This window comes from Planococcus citri, chromosome 1 (genome assembly GCF_950023065.1).
Source record: "Planococcus citri chromosome 1, ihPlaCitr1.1, whole genome shotgun sequence".
In the NCBI taxonomy this organism is placed as follows: Eukaryota; Metazoa; Arthropoda; class Insecta; order Hemiptera; family Pseudococcidae; genus Planococcus; species Planococcus citri.
This window is the reverse complement of record NC_088677.1, coordinates 16,131,002-16,147,920: the sequence shown is the minus strand read 5'-3', so window position 1 is coordinate 16,147,920 and position 16,919 is coordinate 16,131,002. Positions and strand designations below refer to the sequence as shown.

Here is a 16,919-nt window from a genome sequence, read left to right as displayed (position 1 = left end):
GTCGTACGGTATTTCGCGTTTAGTGTTTTGGCAAACCTGTTTTCTTTCATCTGTTTTTCTGTTATCTGCTTCTGAGCAGAATATGAAATTTTTTCAAACCTTATGAAATAATTTTAATGAAAATTTCATCTTTAAATCGTGTTCTTTTTCATTTAATAGTTTGGAATATCAGGTAAAAGTATTTGACTCGTTTCTCGTTGTGGTGAAATGATAAATTAATGGTTAAATTTTAAAAACTTTGAATTATTATCAAATTTTCCCATCGTTATCAAGGTAATCGTTTCGAAATGGAAATCAGCGACGTAAAATCCGATCCTTCGAAAAGTTGCAAATTATACGACAGCTTGAATTTGTAAGTTTTTCAATAAATAATTGTTCACTATTCTAAGATAATGTGATTATAACAATATTTAATTTTATTCCTGCAGATATACGACACCTGAAAGCTACTACGTGCAACCCATCGAGAATGAATCCGTTTTACTCTATATCGATCGAGTCACCGAAGAAATGTCTTTACAAAGTAAACACTTTTAATCTTAAGTTATGAAATTAATCGATCTTCACCTAATTGGTCGATGTAATAATTTACAGCAAATAATGGCCAAATTCCGCCATCAGCCAAGATGCGAACTATATTCGGTGTTTTGGGCAGAATTCGACTAGTCGCTGGTTTCTATCTAGTCGTAATCACTAATCGTAAACACGTTGGTCAGGTATCCGGTCACGATATTTGGCAAATCGAAGAAGTAGATTTGATTCAGTTTACGAAAACTTCGTTGCATTTAAGTCAAAAACAGGTATATAATAAAGGGCCATTCTCTAATAATACATCTCTTGTGTTTGGGTACTAGTGTTTGTTACTGAGCGATTGTTTTTAATGTAGGATGAATGGGATAAAAATTACCGCGGTATGTTGAGTAGTATTTTGAGCACTACGCATTTCTATTATTCGTACACGTACGATATTACTCATACTTTGCAAAGATTAAGGGCTACTTCGCCAGATTTCCTCAGCGTAAGTAAAAAAGTCAGTTAAATGTTGTTTATATCTGAGGTTGCGATTTACAAAAAAAAAATTGTTTCGATTTATAGATTCCATTGTTCAAGAGGGCAGATCCTAGATTTGTATGGAACGGATATCTATTGGATCAGTTTTGTATTAATCCAGATCTTCATAAGTTCTGTGTGCCAATTATTCATGGATGTATCCTTTATTTTTCAACGTTTAAGATTGAAATTTTCACTGTTGTGCTGTAGAAAATTGGTATTTTTCTTAATTTAATTTGTTCAGTCGTTTCGATTAATTCGTGCACATTCGAATACGAGGGCACCAATGAACAGAAAACTTTTATGTGGACTTTGATCGCTAGAAGAAGTTGTCGTCGTGCCGGTACTCGCTTATATAGAAGAGGTATCGATTCCAAGGGCGACGTAGCAAATTTTGTCGAAACTGAACAAATCGTCGAGTACGATGGTGCTCAAAGTTCTTTCGTTCAGGTAAATAAAACATCCAAGTGGAAAATAGAGAATAAAATCACGCGATTTGTTATTTTACGATTGAATTTTTCAGATTCGAGGATCCATTCCTTTGTTCTGGCATCAGTATCCAAATTTGAAACTGAAACCAAAACCTACCATAATTTCGTACGAAAATCATATGGAAGCTTGTTCCAAACATGTTAAAGAAATAACCGAAGAATACGGTGATATTGTGATGATAAATTTGGTAAGATTTTTCATCGATTACCTACTGATGAAATGAAGTCATTTCAATATCAAAATCGTTTCATTTTTGTTTAGATCGATCATAAAGGTCGCGAAGGCGAATTACAATTGAAATTCAAAAACGCTACCGAAGAACTCGGTAATAAAAGAATAAGGTAAAACGTGAAAATTCAAATTTCCATAATTTAAATTAAAATTGCGTAAGCTTAAACTTATAGTTAATTAAATCGCTACCTATGACTAATTAAATTCGTTTTCTAATTTCTAGATAAAAAAAAAACTCTTCCCTTTTACTAATATAGCGCGATTTAATTACAGATACGAAGCCTACGACTTCCATCACGAATGCAAAAACATGCAGTGGCACAAACTAGGTGCTTTGATCGATAAATTATCAAACGAACAAGATCGATTTAATTATTTTCTAATGGATAAAGACAAAAGAACCATTTCTTTGCAAGAAGGAGTATTTAGGACAAATTGTATCGACTGCCTCGACCGTACTAACGTCGTTCAAAGCCTTGTAGCCTGGAGGAGTTTAACTACAATGCTACAAGTAGAGTGATCTGTCGCCTCTATTGTTACATCTCGTGCGCATTATTTTCGATTCAAGTAACACAATATTATGCTCTCGTTTTGTTCAGCAATTCGAGTTACTCAGCCCGAATAAACCGGTGAAACACGAGGCGCAGTTTTATCGTATGTTTCAAAACGTTTGGGCTGATCATGCAGATTACATTTCGATACAGTATTCGGGTACTGGAGCGTTGAAAACTGATTATACCAGAACGGGCCGAAGAACGCATTTGGGTGCTTTGAAAGATGGAGCTAATTCGTTGCTACGGTATTATAAGAATAATCTTAAGGATGGCTTCAGGCAGGTAATTATCGAAAACTGTTTGTGTTAAAGGTCGTTGACTCTGTTACTTATTACTGGAGGTGTAAATCTAATATTTGTGAAATATTGTAGGATTCCATTGATTTATTACTCGGTAATTATAAAGTCAAAGAAGGCGAGGGGGTTACAGAAAAGTGTCCTTTGGATTCGCCCGTATCGTGGAAATATCTAATGGTGAGTTATGGGTTGTGCTTATCAGCGCTGTATAAGCAGGTACTGGAGGGGTTTGATTTTAAATCCGGAAACTCAAAGAATCTAAGTTTTGGATTTGAATTTTATGTGGTTCTCGTAGAAATTATCTCGATAATTTATTGATATTGTTTCGTGTTTCAGTTTATAATCATTTTATTGATAGCAATAGCTATGTTCTTCGCCAATACCATATTTCCATCAGGTTCGTATTGTTGTTTTCTCAATTAATAGTTTTATCATCAATTTTAATTCATTTTTATTTCATTTCCGCAGAATATTTCACGAGCACCTTGCTATCGATAATTTTCTGGGGCATCATGGTCTTCGCAACGTTCAGCGCTATTATTTATTACGGTAACGAATTCGTCGATTATCCGAAGCTCTGTCCTTTGGATTTAAAGAGAGTATATTTGTATGAAAAATGTCAAATTTGACGAATGTGTGATGATTAAGTTTTATAGGTAAAATTGCTATTTAACAGCTTTATTATATACGGTACTTATGTTGTTCGTATGAATTATGCATTGTATTATCAGTGTGTACGAGATGATTTTTGTATTCGTTGTACGAGTGCATGATATTATTTACGTAATCGTAGTTTTATGGTAACTTTTTAAAATTAAATTATTGGTTTGATTGTTTTTTTCTGTGTTGGAAATGAAGATTTTTTTTTAATTTGAAGATCAACGTTGAGAGCTGAAAGTCTGATAACGTTGAAACGATTCAAGTCAACTGGGTAGGATCGTAATGAATTGATATAATTTCAATGATAATCCAAGAGTTCCCTGGGTGACTTCATAGTTTCTTTCAATCATATCAAAGTTCATTGAACATTGGGAAAGCTCTAATGCAACAAATATTTCAGACTTTCCAGCGTTGATTTATGAACTTGAGCTCATAAAGGAAGATAGAAGATGACAGTAATTCAAAGACCATCCTAATTCTTCTATGATTTTGACTATTTTGACTTTTTGAGGAAATGAAATATTGAAATGGAAATTTTCATTTTTCAAGAGTTGATGTTCTGTTTTGGTAGGTGTGTAACACTGCTGCGCACAAACACAGCGCACATCCCCTCCCCCTCCTCACCACTTTGAATTGAACAGGTAGGTAACTGATAACGCGGTGTTTTTATCACTCAGATTTGAGATTTTATTTGTTGATTTAAAAATATTTTTTTAATTATTTAAAATCTAAATCATTTTGTTTTTTCTATTTTTTTCATGTCAAGTTAATCTTTAGAGTTTGACTGAAAATGTAAACAAGCTGCTCGAGACATCACTTCCTTCGATAGAATCTTTACTGTGGCTCAAAAATGAGTAAGAAAACACTACCAATTACACTATTACCTACGTTTAGTTTGCATTTAATTGAAAAACCGAATTAATTAACCCAGCATATGTTTTTAATATCACAGGTATACGTATTTGTTCGAGAACATTCATCTGCAAAACCTTACAATCAACTTTTCGTCAAATATCCAGACGAAATTATGCCCAACGATACAATGTCATCGTGGAAACATCTAGTTTGAAATTTCCAGCACCTGGTTTTCGTTTGGCATCTCAATGGCCCGAAAGAATCGCCATAACTGATCAGTTTGGAGACTACTCCTATAGAAATGTCTTCAACGGCAGTAAAACGCTGGCCGATACTTTAACCGAAGCCTTAGAAGAAAAGGTTCAAGAAAGAGTATCATTTTTGTGCAAAAACGATGCTTCTTATATTATGACGTTATGGGCTTGCTGGATGACTGGGCAAATAGGTGAGTTGAAAATCGTAGTTTGAAAATTACAATGATACGTGGAATGATATTTTATATTTTGAAGGTGTTCCTTTGAATCCTCATCATCCGGACGAAATGTTGGAATACTTTTTATTGGATAGCGAAACCAGTGTTCTAGTTACCACAAATGAATACGCTGAAAGATGCCAGAAAATATGCGAAAAAACCGGAGTCCGGATGGTAATTTTTGATGAGAATATTAGAAACAGTGCTATAATCACAGCCGAAGAGGTACCAGTTTATTTCGTTACCTGTTTGATCGTAAAGTGATGAACGAAGACGTATTTTAACTTATTTTTTTCACTCGTAGAATGAAAAAAGGAAGTTTGAAAGCTTGCCTAGTTTGAAAGCAGGTCTTAATCCTAATCTTTATTCTAAATTAGATGCTCTTATCATTTATACATCTGGATCAACAGCTATGCCAAAAGGTTCGTGTCGTATTACTCTTGAAATTGTTGTTTGATCGTTACTAATTGATAGTGAATTTCTTCAGGTGTTGTTTTAAGTCATGCAAATCTTCACGCACAAGTCAACGCAATGATTCGAGCTTGGGAATGGACTTCGAAAGATAGTATTCTACATGCTCTTCCTCTACATCACGTTCACGGTCTCACCAATGCTTTACTAACTCCTTTGCAATGCGGAGCAAGGTATAAAATAATATTTCTTCACGTCTTATTACATATGTGTGTGTATGGGATTATTAAGTTTCTGATTTATCTTCTCAGATGTGTCATGTTACCAAAATTCGAAGCTAGAAAAGTATGGAATTATTTACTAGCGGTTAAAATCGGCGCCTTTAGACGTATAACTGTGTTCACCGGTGTACCAACGATGTACGTGAAATTAATCGAAGAATACGAGAAATCTCTCAATACATCGGACCGAGTCGTTAGCTATGTAAAAGCGTCATGTTCGCAGAAAATTAGACTAATGATGTGCGGTTCGGCTCCATTACCCGAACCAATATTCGAAAAATGGGAACATATCACCGGTCATCGTTTATTAGAGCGTTATGGAATGAGCGAGATGAACATGGCGTTGAGTAATCCATTACACGGTGAACGTAGACCAGGTAAATGAAAAAAATTCTACCTGTGGTCGATCAAGTTTTCGTGAATTAATACGTAGGGGTTTTTCAGGTTTCGTTGGTACTCCTTTACCCGGTGTCAACGTAAGAATATGGGATAAAGATAATGTTCTAGTCCAAGGAAATGAATTCGGTACCAAAATAGTAACTAGTGATAATATTTCTCCTAAAGATAGCAAATACGTTGGTGAGCTGCAAACCAAAGGAGAAAATGTGTTCAAGCAGTATTGGAAAAAACCTGATGTTACTGCCGAAGTATTTACCAAAGATGGATGGTTCAGAACAGGTTTCGTATCTCAAATTTTTAGTCTCTTTGGAACTTAGAATCTTACGGTACGGTTTTTTATAATAAAAGTTGGTATTTTTTCAGGTGATACTGCTCAATATATTGATGGTGGATATAAAATCCTCGGCAGGTCTTCCGTAGATATTATCAAAAGTGGTGGATATAAAATAAGTGCTCTGTTCGTTGAAACCATTTTATTGCAACATCCTAATATTAAAGATATTGCTGTAGTTGGGTTACCGGATTCAACTTGGGGTCAACAAGTGAGTATCCACAGTTGTAAGGTGCAACAGTACAACGTGTTCCGAAAAGATTTTGTTCTTTGAATTGATCTTTTCGAATAAGATATAATTAGAGCCAACCAAACTGAATGTTGCGCTATTCCAAAAATCTCCCCCATTTAGGAATGACTGTAAAGTTTTATCCAAATATTTTCTGAACACCCTGTACTTTCGTTTCAATTCTGAAAAATTTCTATTTCATTTTGTTCATAATTTCAGGTTGCTGCTGTGATCGTTTCAGACGGTAGCGAACCAATTACGGTGACATCTTTGAAAGAGTGGGCTAAAAGTAAGTTACCTTCGTATTCGATTCCTGTGGCTGTGAAAATAGTACCCGAAATACCTCGCAATTTAATGGGAAAAGTGAACAAAAAAGAGTTGCTGGCCAAAATGTTTCCTCTATGAGATGCATATTTTGGTTTATCGCATCGGTTGCTGATAAATTCTTCAATTTGTTTATTGTCTAGCCAATGACCTCCAGACGGGTTTCTTTAATGGGCGAGGTAATTTTCCATTTATTTTTAAAGATTAGATAAAAATTGGGTTCGTGGGGGAATGTACACGAAAAATGACTATTCTCAATAATAAAAATACGTAACAAGCATAAATTTTTATTTCAACGATATTTGAATTTTAAAAAATTCGAGACAAGCAATAAATACTTAAGCTAATTTAAAATCTTTCGAATGTATCAGTACTATATGTACATAAAAAACAACAGGATCTAAAATAAATCAAAGTAGAATACAGGGTAACGTATTAAAATTATTGCTGAGTTTGTCTAATTTGCTTGATAAAGTTGATTAAACCGTTGGTTGAGGAATCGTGACTGGAGACGGGGTTATTGTCTTGTAATTCCGGTTCGATTGCTTTAGCCAATTGCTTACCAAGTTCCACTCTGTGTAGATGAAAAATTGAAAATTAATTTTCGGTCTAACTATACGAAGTGAAAAGTAACGAAATTACTCACCCCCATTGATCGAACGAATTGATATCCCAAATGATTCCTTGGACAAAGATTTTGTGTTCGTACATCGCTGTAGAAAATATAAAATATAAATGAGCATCACATTTGTAGAATCGGATAGTGCAAGGGGAGAGGGGGATGCCCTTACCTATTAGAGCTCCAAGAATGAAAGGTGATACTTCAGGAACTACGATAGAATTAGTTGGCCGATTGCCTTCGAAGACTTTGTGAGGAAGGATTTTCTTGATCGTTTCTTCATTCATGCCACTTTTCTGTAATTCGACTTTAGCTTCTTCGGCCGATTTACCTTTCATTAAGGCTTCAGTTTGGGCTAAGAAATTAGCTTGTAAAATCTGTGAAACGTTACGAAGACGTTAATGTAAATTCGAAACGTATTTTTCGGCGATAAAAAATGTCAAGAGGAAGTACTTTATGATGAAGGCCACTCTGAACAGGGTTATGAGTACGGACTGGTACGATGAAGTCGGCAGGTATGAGACGAGTACCTTGATGAATTAATTGATAAAACGCGTGTTGTCCGTTGGTACCAGGTTCACCCCAGACAATCGGTCCTGTCGAGTATTTTACACGTTCTCCGCTTCGCGTTATATACCTAAAAAAAAATTATTCGTAATCAAGATCGGAAACTAATGGAACTGAAACGTTGGTCCATCGAATAACTCACTTTCCATTCGATTCCATATCTCCTTGTTGGAAATAGGCGGCGAATCGATGCAAGTATTGATCGTAGGGCAATAAAGCGTGTGTTTCGGCACCGTAGAAATTGTGATACCAGACACCCAACAGAGCTAAGATAACAGGAGCCTAAAAATACAAAAAAAATGGTTCACTTTTTGTCTTAGGATATTCCCAATTTTAGCTCTTTCGCTTACGTTTTTTTCCAACGGGGTATTTAAGAAATGTTGATCCATATAGTAAGCGCCTTCTTGTAGTTTAATGAAGTTTTCGTAACCGATGAATAAAGCTATGGATAATCCGATCGCAGACCATAGTGAGTAACGACCTCCGACCCAGTCCCAGAATTCAAACATGTTCGCTTTATCGATTCCGAACTCGGTGACTTTCGGTTCGTTAGTTGACAACGCTACGAAATGTTTGGCAACAGCTTTCGGCTGTAAAATAGTTCTCAATTAATAAAATCACCATTCACTGAATAGGTAACCAGGCAGCGATCGATTAGTTATCTTACATCTTTAGCTTTTTCTAAGAACCATATTTTAGCCGAAGTAGCATTCGTAATGGTCTCCTGGGTGGTAAACGTTTTGCTAGCGATGATAAATAATACGGTTTCCGGATTGAGCTTTTTCAATGTTTCAGCCAAATGAGTACCGTCGACATTGGATACAAAATGTACATTTAATCCTTTCGAGTACGGTTTCAATGCTTCGGTTACCATCAAAGGACCCTGAAAAATTAATTATTTAGCTTCGAGCTTTCTATAGCGATTATTACGCCTGGTTCGAAGTTGAAGTAATACGGTACTAACGAGATCGGACCCACCGATGCCAATATTCACAACGTCCGTGATCGGTTTACCGGTGTAACCTTTCCAACGTTGGCTTAATACCTGTAACAGGCAGATAATTATAGTTTTCACGGTGTTAGCGAGAGAGTTCGAGTAGGAGAATATTTCAATCACCTCGTCGGTAAATTCTTGAATATGTTTTAAGACAGCGTTCACTTTTGGAATGACGTCGACGCCTTCGACTTTAATGGGCTCGGCGCACTTGTGGCGAAGAGCGATATGTAAAACGGCTCTGTCTTCGGTGAAGTTGATCTTCGAACCGCAGAACATCTCATCTCGGAATGATTCAACTTTTCGGGCTCTTGCCTGTGAAAAAGTAATGGAATTATTTTACCCACTGAAGTGGTCGTGGAGAAAGGTGGGCTTTGAAACGTACCAAGTTGAACAGTAATTGGAGGATTTCTTCATTTATACGATTTTTGGAGTAATCTAAAAGTACAGGACCAGCCGGTGAGTCTAGTTTCAAACTAAAAAAGCAAACAGAACGAACGCAGATTAGGGTAATATAAAATTTGGAAGCTAAGGTTAAATTAATGTCAATAATGAACTTGAAAAAAAAAACAAACCTGAATTTATCGAATCTGGCTGCGTCTTGTTTGAACAACTGTAAAATATTAATTTTTGAACCGTTGTTATCGTAGTAGCTCTGTAGAGCTTTCCAAGCTGGTTCGTCTAACAAATAAGGCATTTTTTTGCAACACGACGTGAAACGATCGGTTCGATAAATCAAAGATAACTGAAGTGATTCGAGTCAAGTTCGATCGTATTTTCAATGATGTAATTATTACCTGAAATCTGACCGATTTCGATGTCAAGATCAAGTACGGGGACGGGCAAAAGTGAAAGATAATGAAAGTTTACGAACATCTGATAACAAATCTGTCGCGCATGCGCGAACTTGACACCATTTTCGAAAAAATCCGTCATTAGCGCTCCTATAGTTTTGTTTACAATTCTCAGCCAATCAGAAACGAGTAAAAAAAAATTTCGAGAAAAAAAAGAATTCGGTGTTAGGTGTTTGATCTGTGACGAAATTTTGTGACAAATATTCAGTTACTTTTTGGCAGTTTTTGGCCGATTTGAAAGTTTTGAAAAATTTCGTCGAATTGTAAAATTTAAATTTTCCGAAAGTTTATTTTTATTTTATCATCTGAGTGATAAAAAATACGATCTCGTTTAATTAACCGGAATTGTGAAATAATTATATCGTACAATCGAACGGACGCCGGGTTCTCGTATCAATCAACGCGCGATATTTGAAATTTTTAAATTCGTACGCAGCACGAGATAGTTTTTATCTGTGAGCGATATCACTTCAAAATTTCAATATCGAGTTTCAAAATGGAGGATGTAATATAAAGATTGCGCTTGCGGAGTACTCGGAAAACTGTGCGTTTAGAAGTCAAGTCGGAGCAGATGGAAGTTGTGTAACGCGGTTTTTACTACGGTGATATTCGATATATAAAATAGTACTCGCTCAGGTGTGATTTGTTATATGAATTTTATATGATGGTCGTGGCTTGAATTATTAAATGGATCCGCAGATTGGTTGGTTTCAACCCGAACAAGAAGGACCAGCTAAAGAGTTTTGGATGCGTATTTGGGATTCTCATATCTTCAATCGTGACCAACTAAAAGCCAATATACATGATTATGGACATAACTTTTTTTATAAAAATACCGATAACATAGAGAATATTCCGGAAAATTATAAACGAATGCCGCTCAACATTAACAACGCCAACAACGCCAATAATCGCGCTAGCACTTACGCTATGAATCGATGTCAAGATGACTTGATCGGTAAATATGGTGGTTGTCCGTGGAGAACCGGAAGATTGTACGATAAAAGACCTATCATTGGGTAAGATCGTCGTTCGCTTATCGATACCACTTTCATTATTCATGTTTACTCGTGTTTCTATCGTATATTGTACCGAACTGATTCTTATTTTCATTTTTTGTCCGGTTAGATTACACGAAGAAATCAACGAATTCTACGAATACATGTCAGCTACAAGAGAAGAGCACGAGTTACGTGTCAGAGTCGTTAAAAACGTTAAATCAATCATCCTTAAACTGTGGCCAAACGCTCAAGTCGAAGTTTTTGGAAGTTTCAAAACCTCTTTGTATTTACCGACGAGGTATCACTCTAGTTTGATCCGCATTTCGTACGTCGTCGTCTTGTTCTTCAGAGACGAATTCGTTTAAATCGTTGCTTCTTATTTGGTTTCAGTGATATCGATATTGTTGTTATTGGTAAATGGGATAAGTTACCCTTGAAAACTCTTCAAGATGCGCTACTTAATAATCATATATGTGATCACGATAATGTAAAAGTGTTAGACAAAGCATCCGTAAGTCGAATTCGTCGTGATCAATTTCGTCGTTTGGTAGTACATTATTATTTTAATAACTCTTTCGGTCTTTTCCTCAGGTACCTATTGTGAAGTTCAGCGATCGCGCATCCGATGTCAGAGTAGATATCAGTTTTAATATGAATAACGGAGTGAAATCAGTCGAACTAATCAAAGAATTTTGCAACCGGTATCCGGTACTTAAAAAATTAGTATTGGTGTTAAAACAGTTCCTGTTACAACGTGATCTTAACGAAGTCTTCCACGGTGGCATTTCTTCCTATAGTTTAATATTAATGTGCATAAGTTTTTTACAGGTGCGTTAACGCTCGATTATTCCACCTTATTTGCATCATCGTCGATGGTTTCGACTATTTCCGATTTTAATTTGTGTATCTTTCGATTTATTCAGTTACACCATTTCGAAGATAGCTACAAACCGGATTACAATCTAGGAATACTATTAATGGAGTTTCTAGACTTATACGGTCGTAAATTTAATTACTTAAATACTGCCATTAGCGTTAAAGACGGCGGAACGTATATAGCAAAAGACCAAGTAAATTGACTAGCTTTTCACTCGTATCTGCGCGTATTGTTGAGAAGAATACTGTGCTAAGTTTTGTTGTTGTGTGATTCGTCTACAGCTTCAAAGAGATATGATCGACGGCCATCGTCCGAGTATATTAAGTATCGAAGATCCTCTAACACCGGGCAATGACATTGGTCGAGGTTCTTACGGAGCTTTACAAGTGAAACATGCTTTCGCGTACGCCTACGTCGTATTAAATCAAGCCATTTCTCAAGAAGTCGACTGTAATAAAAACAGGTATTAAGGAGATGTAATAATTGATCGATTTGATGGGGTAGAACGTCGTATAATTTTGGTTTTTGTATTTTTTTCGAGTAGCATTTTAGGTAGAATTATTCGTGTAACGGACAAAGTGATCGATTATAGAAATTGGATTCAGAAAAAGTTTCCGATCACTGCCACTTCTTCTAATTCCACCGATGGATCGGTTGCGTCGCTTCCATCTACAGATTCTGTAAGTTGTTGCGAACGATGAACAGATATCGAATAATAATTGTGAATTAGAATTCACATTTGGTTTTGTTTGAATAGTTTGGTTTCACGTTTTGTTACGGTTGGTGTTTATTTTGACGTGTATTTTTTCGATTTACGTTCGTTTCTTGTCTTCAAATCTTACTTTTTGTAGGCATGAAATTCGGTCAGTTGAAAAGTGACTTGATCACTAATTTCACTTGCAAGTCACTTTTGTCACTATTTCAGCGGAAATGGCCAAGAAAAAGTGACCTAGTCACTTTTTTAAAAGATTTGTCGTGTAAACAAAAAGCGCAAAATTTTAGGAAATGATCAATGTTTTTCATGAAAATCCTTCAGAATTATCATTTTCAAAAAAAAATTGAAAATCAACTGTTCAACATCAAAAATGTAAGACGATGTGATTGGATAGAGCCGATATTTTCTAAACCATACAAAAGTAAATTGAAAGATCAGGCAAAAATTTATCACCTGTCAGAATTTCAAGTGCTCAAGTGCTTTTTTCGATTTTTGGTGAATTTTTGAAAATCAAATTTAGGCCAAAAATGAGAAAAAAATCAAAATTGACCAAGAAAGCTGAAATTTGGGATATGCCCTATTTTCGACACGCCAAATCGCTTGGAAATTGTTTCAAACTGTTTTGAGCAGTTCTGGAGCCTCCAGAAGATTTTTGAAACTATAAATTTCCCCAAAATTTCATCAAACGGAGATGGAAATCGGAAATTTACTCTGCATTTATATTTTAACACACTCTGAAGACGACTTTAGGTGAGTTCAAGTCATTTTGAAGCCTCCAGCGATTTTTTGAAAAATACTGGAGACTCCACAAAATTTTTGAAACTTGAAATTCCCAAAAAATTTCATCAAATGGAGTGAGGAAGCTGAAATTTTCTTCGCAAACTAATTTCAACACGATATGAAGTCGACCGTATGGTGGTTTCAAATGGTTTTAAAGCTTCCAGCTACTTTTTGGAAATTTCAATTTTCCAAAAAAACGCCATACAACTTTTCAAAAAATCGCTTGGGGCTCCAAAACGACTTCAAACCCACCAGCAATCCACTTCGTAACGTATTGAAATTAGTTTGCAGAATGAATTTCGGCTTTCCATTTCCATTCAAGATGAAATTGTGGGAAATTTCAAGTTTCAAAAATCTTCTGGAGGCTCCAGTAATTTTTAAAAAGTCGCTTGAGTCGACTTCTTGTCGTATCAAAATTAGTTTGCGGAATGAATTTGAGCTTTCCAACTCCATCAAGTTTCAAAAATCTACTGGAGGCTCCAGTAATTATCAAAAAGTCGCTGGAGTCGATTTCTTGTCGTATCAAAATTAGTTTGCGGAATGAATTTGAGCTTTCCAACTCCATTGATGAAATTTTGGGAAATTTCAAGTTTCAAACATCTACTGGAGGCTCCAGTAATTTTCAAAAAGCTGCTGGAGTCGAATTCTTGTCGTATCAAAATTAGTTTGCGGAATGGATTTAAGCTTTCCAACTCCATTGATGAAAGTTTGAGAAATTTCAAGTTTCAAAAATCTCCTGGAGGCTCCAGTAATTTTCAAAAAGTCGCTGGAGTCGACTTCTTGTATCAAAATTATTTTGCGGAATGAATTTGAGCTTTCCAACTCCATTTGATGAAATTTTGTTTGGAATTTCGAGGTTCAAAAATCTGCTGGAGGCTCCAGAACTGCTCAAAACGGGTTAAAACAGTTTCCAATCGATTTAGCATGTCGAAAATAGGGTATATCCCAAGTTTCAGCTTTCTTGGTCAATTTGGTAAAATTTTGATTTTTTTCTCATTTTTGGCATAAATTTGATTTTTCAAAAATTCACCAAAAATCGAAATAGGCACTTTAACACTTGAAATTTTTGCCTGATCTTTCGATCTACCTTTGTACGGTTTAGAAAATTTCGTGCAAGTCCTATGTTGGAACTTCGCTATTTTTCAATCACTAAAGTCACTAAAAAAATTAAATAATGGATTTCATGCCTGTTTTTATCTTTCTGTGATTGAAAAAATTCTACTGAAAATATATTTTGGAAGTTTAACCCAAACGATGAGAATATTAGTAAAGTTCTGAAGCACGTTGAATAGTTCCAGATAATGATAATGTATTTTTGTTCTATTTTACAGGATTCCGAAAGCAGCCATGGCCGACTTAGTGATCCGATCGCTACGGTGATACATCAAAAAAATCATTTTCAAAGAAGAGGTCCAAATAATCTAAGATATTCGCCTCCTTTTCCCGGTATGATTCGTAAATACAAACCACGCGAATTTAGATCATCTAAAAAGAAGTACGCGTCGAAATTCAAGCCATTTTAGATACATAGCTGAAAGTACACACATTTTAATACCATACCCTTTTCGTTATCTAACTCGTTTCTCCCTTTTCCTTTGGTCTTTTTCCAAACCACGTTGGAAACGCGTTGACAAAGTTTATTCGTTGGGTTTATTTTGCATAATGTTTTGGAACGATCAGAATTGGGGTTCGGTTTTGATTTTCGTTTTTTTTTCTCTCTTTTCGATGAGTTCTAAAAAAGAAAAGGCTGGCGTCTTTAATCTACAGTTTCGACGACTTTCATATTTATCTATATGGATATGAACCAATGTTGTGTTGTATATTTTCTGTAATTATTATCACTTTGCCAGATTCTTATTATACTAATATTTTATCGACTTGGCTGATCCAGTTTTCATCACCAGTGTTATTATACTACTAACTCGTAATGTTAAAAAAGCTCAACGAATAAACGACTGTTTTCGTCAACGTGTGTCACATGATTTTCATCTGTTGATCCTCTCAAGTTCATTTTAGTGTCGATTCCAAGTTTGAATTCTTTCGTGTGTGTCCTTGAGGTCTTCGTGTAACAGGAATTTCGTGCTGTGGGTTGTTTCGAGTTAGTTTTAGTGGGTTTAGCTGTAGACAGACTTTTCTTAAAACGACCTTGGCTATAATTTTTGTGAAATTGCATATTCGAAACGTTACGAGTTATTCGCTCGTGATCTTTGGTTTTCTGTTTGGAACGCGTCAGAGCGTTAAAGTAGAAAGGTTATCGACTCGTTGCTCGAACGACGACGCGTACTTTTACTCGATCAAAATTATCGACTCGACCCGGTTGATTTACTTTTTTTATTACAGGTTTTATTCGGTCGAACACATTGGGCCATACTCCGCTGCATCACCACGGTCTGCAAAAACACGCTAATCATATAGGAGCGATGTCGTTACCAATATTAAACCATAATTTCGGAAACGGCGGCGGCCCGCTGACTGGACCGAACGGCAGCTTCCAAAGGCATATCAGCAATAGCGATATATTTTTCCACAGATACCACCATAATAGATTGCCGCATACGTTACCGCATCATCATCATAGAAAAACGCGAAACCAATACGCCAGGCAGAAGAGTAATAACAATACCGAGATCAATTTGAGATAACAGCGGCGATATCACTGCTGCTGCTGCTTCGGCGGTCGCGTCGTCGTCGGTGACGGTGTTAATTTACGTGTCGCGTCGCCCGGCCCCGCCCCGCCCCCCTAAACATAGTCGCGTAAAAAAAACCAAACACGAAAATGAAAAAAAAGTACGCCTAAATAATTGACTGATGTTTTCTACTGTAACGATTTAATTCTTTTTTTTTTTTACATTTTTTTTCCTTTTATCGTTATTCAAAAGCGGCAATGAAAAGCAATACATAAAAGAAAATAATTTATTTAAAAAACTGATAAAAATAGATAAAAACGCAAAAAAAATGAGTAAAAGATGAAAAAAATTCTGAAAAAAAAGGTATCCGAGCGGATTGAATTTTTCCTTGTTTGTTGTAATAATTTTTCTCGCATATGTTCGAATTTTTTCAATTACCACTCGCCAAGTTGGATGGAAATAGATTACGAGGGTAATAAACGATCGAAATGTACGCGCTGGAACGAGAGATTCGGTTTTTCTCTTTTTTTTTTTCTTTTTTTTTGAGCCCATACGAAGTGTAGAAAATTTTCATACGAGGGGGATTTAATTATTTTCGATAGATCGATGGCGTTTTTTTCCCTCATGAAATCGTATTGTTCGGTTATTTATTTTGTCTTCTTTCATTTCCTTACTGAGAGTTTAAATTTTTTTTCTTTTTTTGTTGAATTTGGATTTTGCAAAATTACGTATTCGATCGAGAATCCGAGTGAGGATGAAAAACAAAAAAAAATGATTATTAAAACACATTGAAATGTACCTAGTATTCGGAGTAAAAAGTGATGTTTTTTTCGAGATTGCAAATTTACGCTTGAAAGTGTATGGGAAAAATTGCAAAAAAGTGCTCGAAAACTGGCTCCTGGACGGATATAAGCAACGTTATCAAGTTACCAAAATGACTGAATAATAATTTACAGTCGTATCGTTTTCAAAACGCCGCTCCGCGCCGCGTCGATTCTCGATGATCCATTATTAATCTGCTGCTATAAAAAAAAATGTGATTTTCAATGTGTTTTGTATTTTTGATTCCGCTGTACCTATATGTAGATGCGTTAGCGGTGTACGCGTTCGTGTTTAATTTAATATTGTTCAATAATTTACGTAGTTTGTAGTATTTATTATACGAATCGTTTCGTTCGTTCGTTCGTTGATCTCATTAAATAATAAGGTATTTAAGGGAGAATACACCACGCAGTGTTTTGTACGCCATTACCAAGGTTTCGATGAGTATGAGTAATTATAGTGGTAGGTTCGGATATGT

At 35.7% G+C, this 16,919-nt stretch overlaps 4 protein-coding genes across 4 annotated transcripts; 3 read left to right on the top strand and 1 right to left on the bottom strand.

Annotated features, from left to right (window-relative positions):
• Window positions 1-22: 22 nt before the first annotated feature.
• Sac1 (Sac1 phosphatase) lies at window positions 23-3,461 on the top strand. Its single transcript, XM_065368478.1, has 14 exons — window positions 23-172; window positions 274-352; window positions 429-523; window positions 595-800; window positions 887-1,018; window positions 1,096-1,207; window positions 1,295-1,500; window positions 1,574-1,729; window positions 1,804-1,883; window positions 2,047-2,284; window positions 2,373-2,609; window positions 2,699-2,800; window positions 2,960-3,020; window positions 3,092-3,461. The coding sequence occupies exons 2-14, from the start codon at window positions 288-290 to the stop codon at window positions 3,250-3,252; spliced, it is 1,851 nt and encodes a 616-aa protein (XP_065224550.1). The 5' UTR covers window positions 23-172; window positions 274-287; the 3' UTR covers window positions 3,253-3,461.
• Window positions 3,462-3,938: 477 nt separating this feature from the next.
• Window positions 3,939-6,869, top strand: Acsf3 (Acyl-CoA synthetase family member 3). Its single transcript, XM_065368489.1, has 9 exons — window positions 3,939-4,137; window positions 4,236-4,583; window positions 4,648-4,835; window positions 4,915-5,032; window positions 5,098-5,254; window positions 5,333-5,679; window positions 5,747-5,980; window positions 6,065-6,243; window positions 6,481-6,869. Exons 1-9 carry the CDS (start codon window positions 4,134-4,136, stop codon window positions 6,664-6,666), a joined length of 1,761 nt encoding a protein of 586 aa, XP_065224561.1. The 5' UTR covers window positions 3,939-4,133; the 3' UTR covers window positions 6,667-6,869.
• On the bottom strand, window positions 6,857-9,620 carry Pgi (glucose-6-phosphate isomerase). Its single transcript, XM_065368510.1, has 11 exons — window positions 9,341-9,620; window positions 9,151-9,241; window positions 8,889-9,080; window positions 8,736-8,816; window positions 8,439-8,654; window positions 8,122-8,361; window positions 7,914-8,053; window positions 7,658-7,841; window positions 7,377-7,581; window positions 7,232-7,298; window positions 6,857-7,159 (listed from the first exon to the last, which is right to left on the bottom strand). The coding sequence occupies exons 1-11, from the start codon at window positions 9,460-9,462 to the stop codon at window positions 7,027-7,029; spliced, it is 1,671 nt and encodes a 556-aa protein (XP_065224582.1). The 5' UTR covers window positions 9,463-9,620; the 3' UTR covers window positions 6,857-7,026.
• Window positions 9,621-9,827: 207 nt separating this feature from the next.
• LOC135848563 (terminal nucleotidyltransferase 4B-like) lies at window positions 9,828-15,831 on the top strand. Its single transcript, XM_065368500.1, has 9 exons — window positions 9,828-10,638; window positions 10,748-10,918; window positions 11,011-11,131; window positions 11,212-11,448; window positions 11,544-11,690; window positions 11,779-11,960; window positions 12,042-12,177; window positions 14,324-14,438; window positions 15,333-15,831. Exons 1-9 carry the CDS (start codon window positions 10,307-10,309, stop codon window positions 15,632-15,634), a joined length of 1,743 nt encoding a protein of 580 aa, XP_065224572.1. The 5' UTR covers window positions 9,828-10,306; the 3' UTR covers window positions 15,635-15,831.
• Window positions 15,832-16,919: the final 1,088 nt, after the last annotated feature.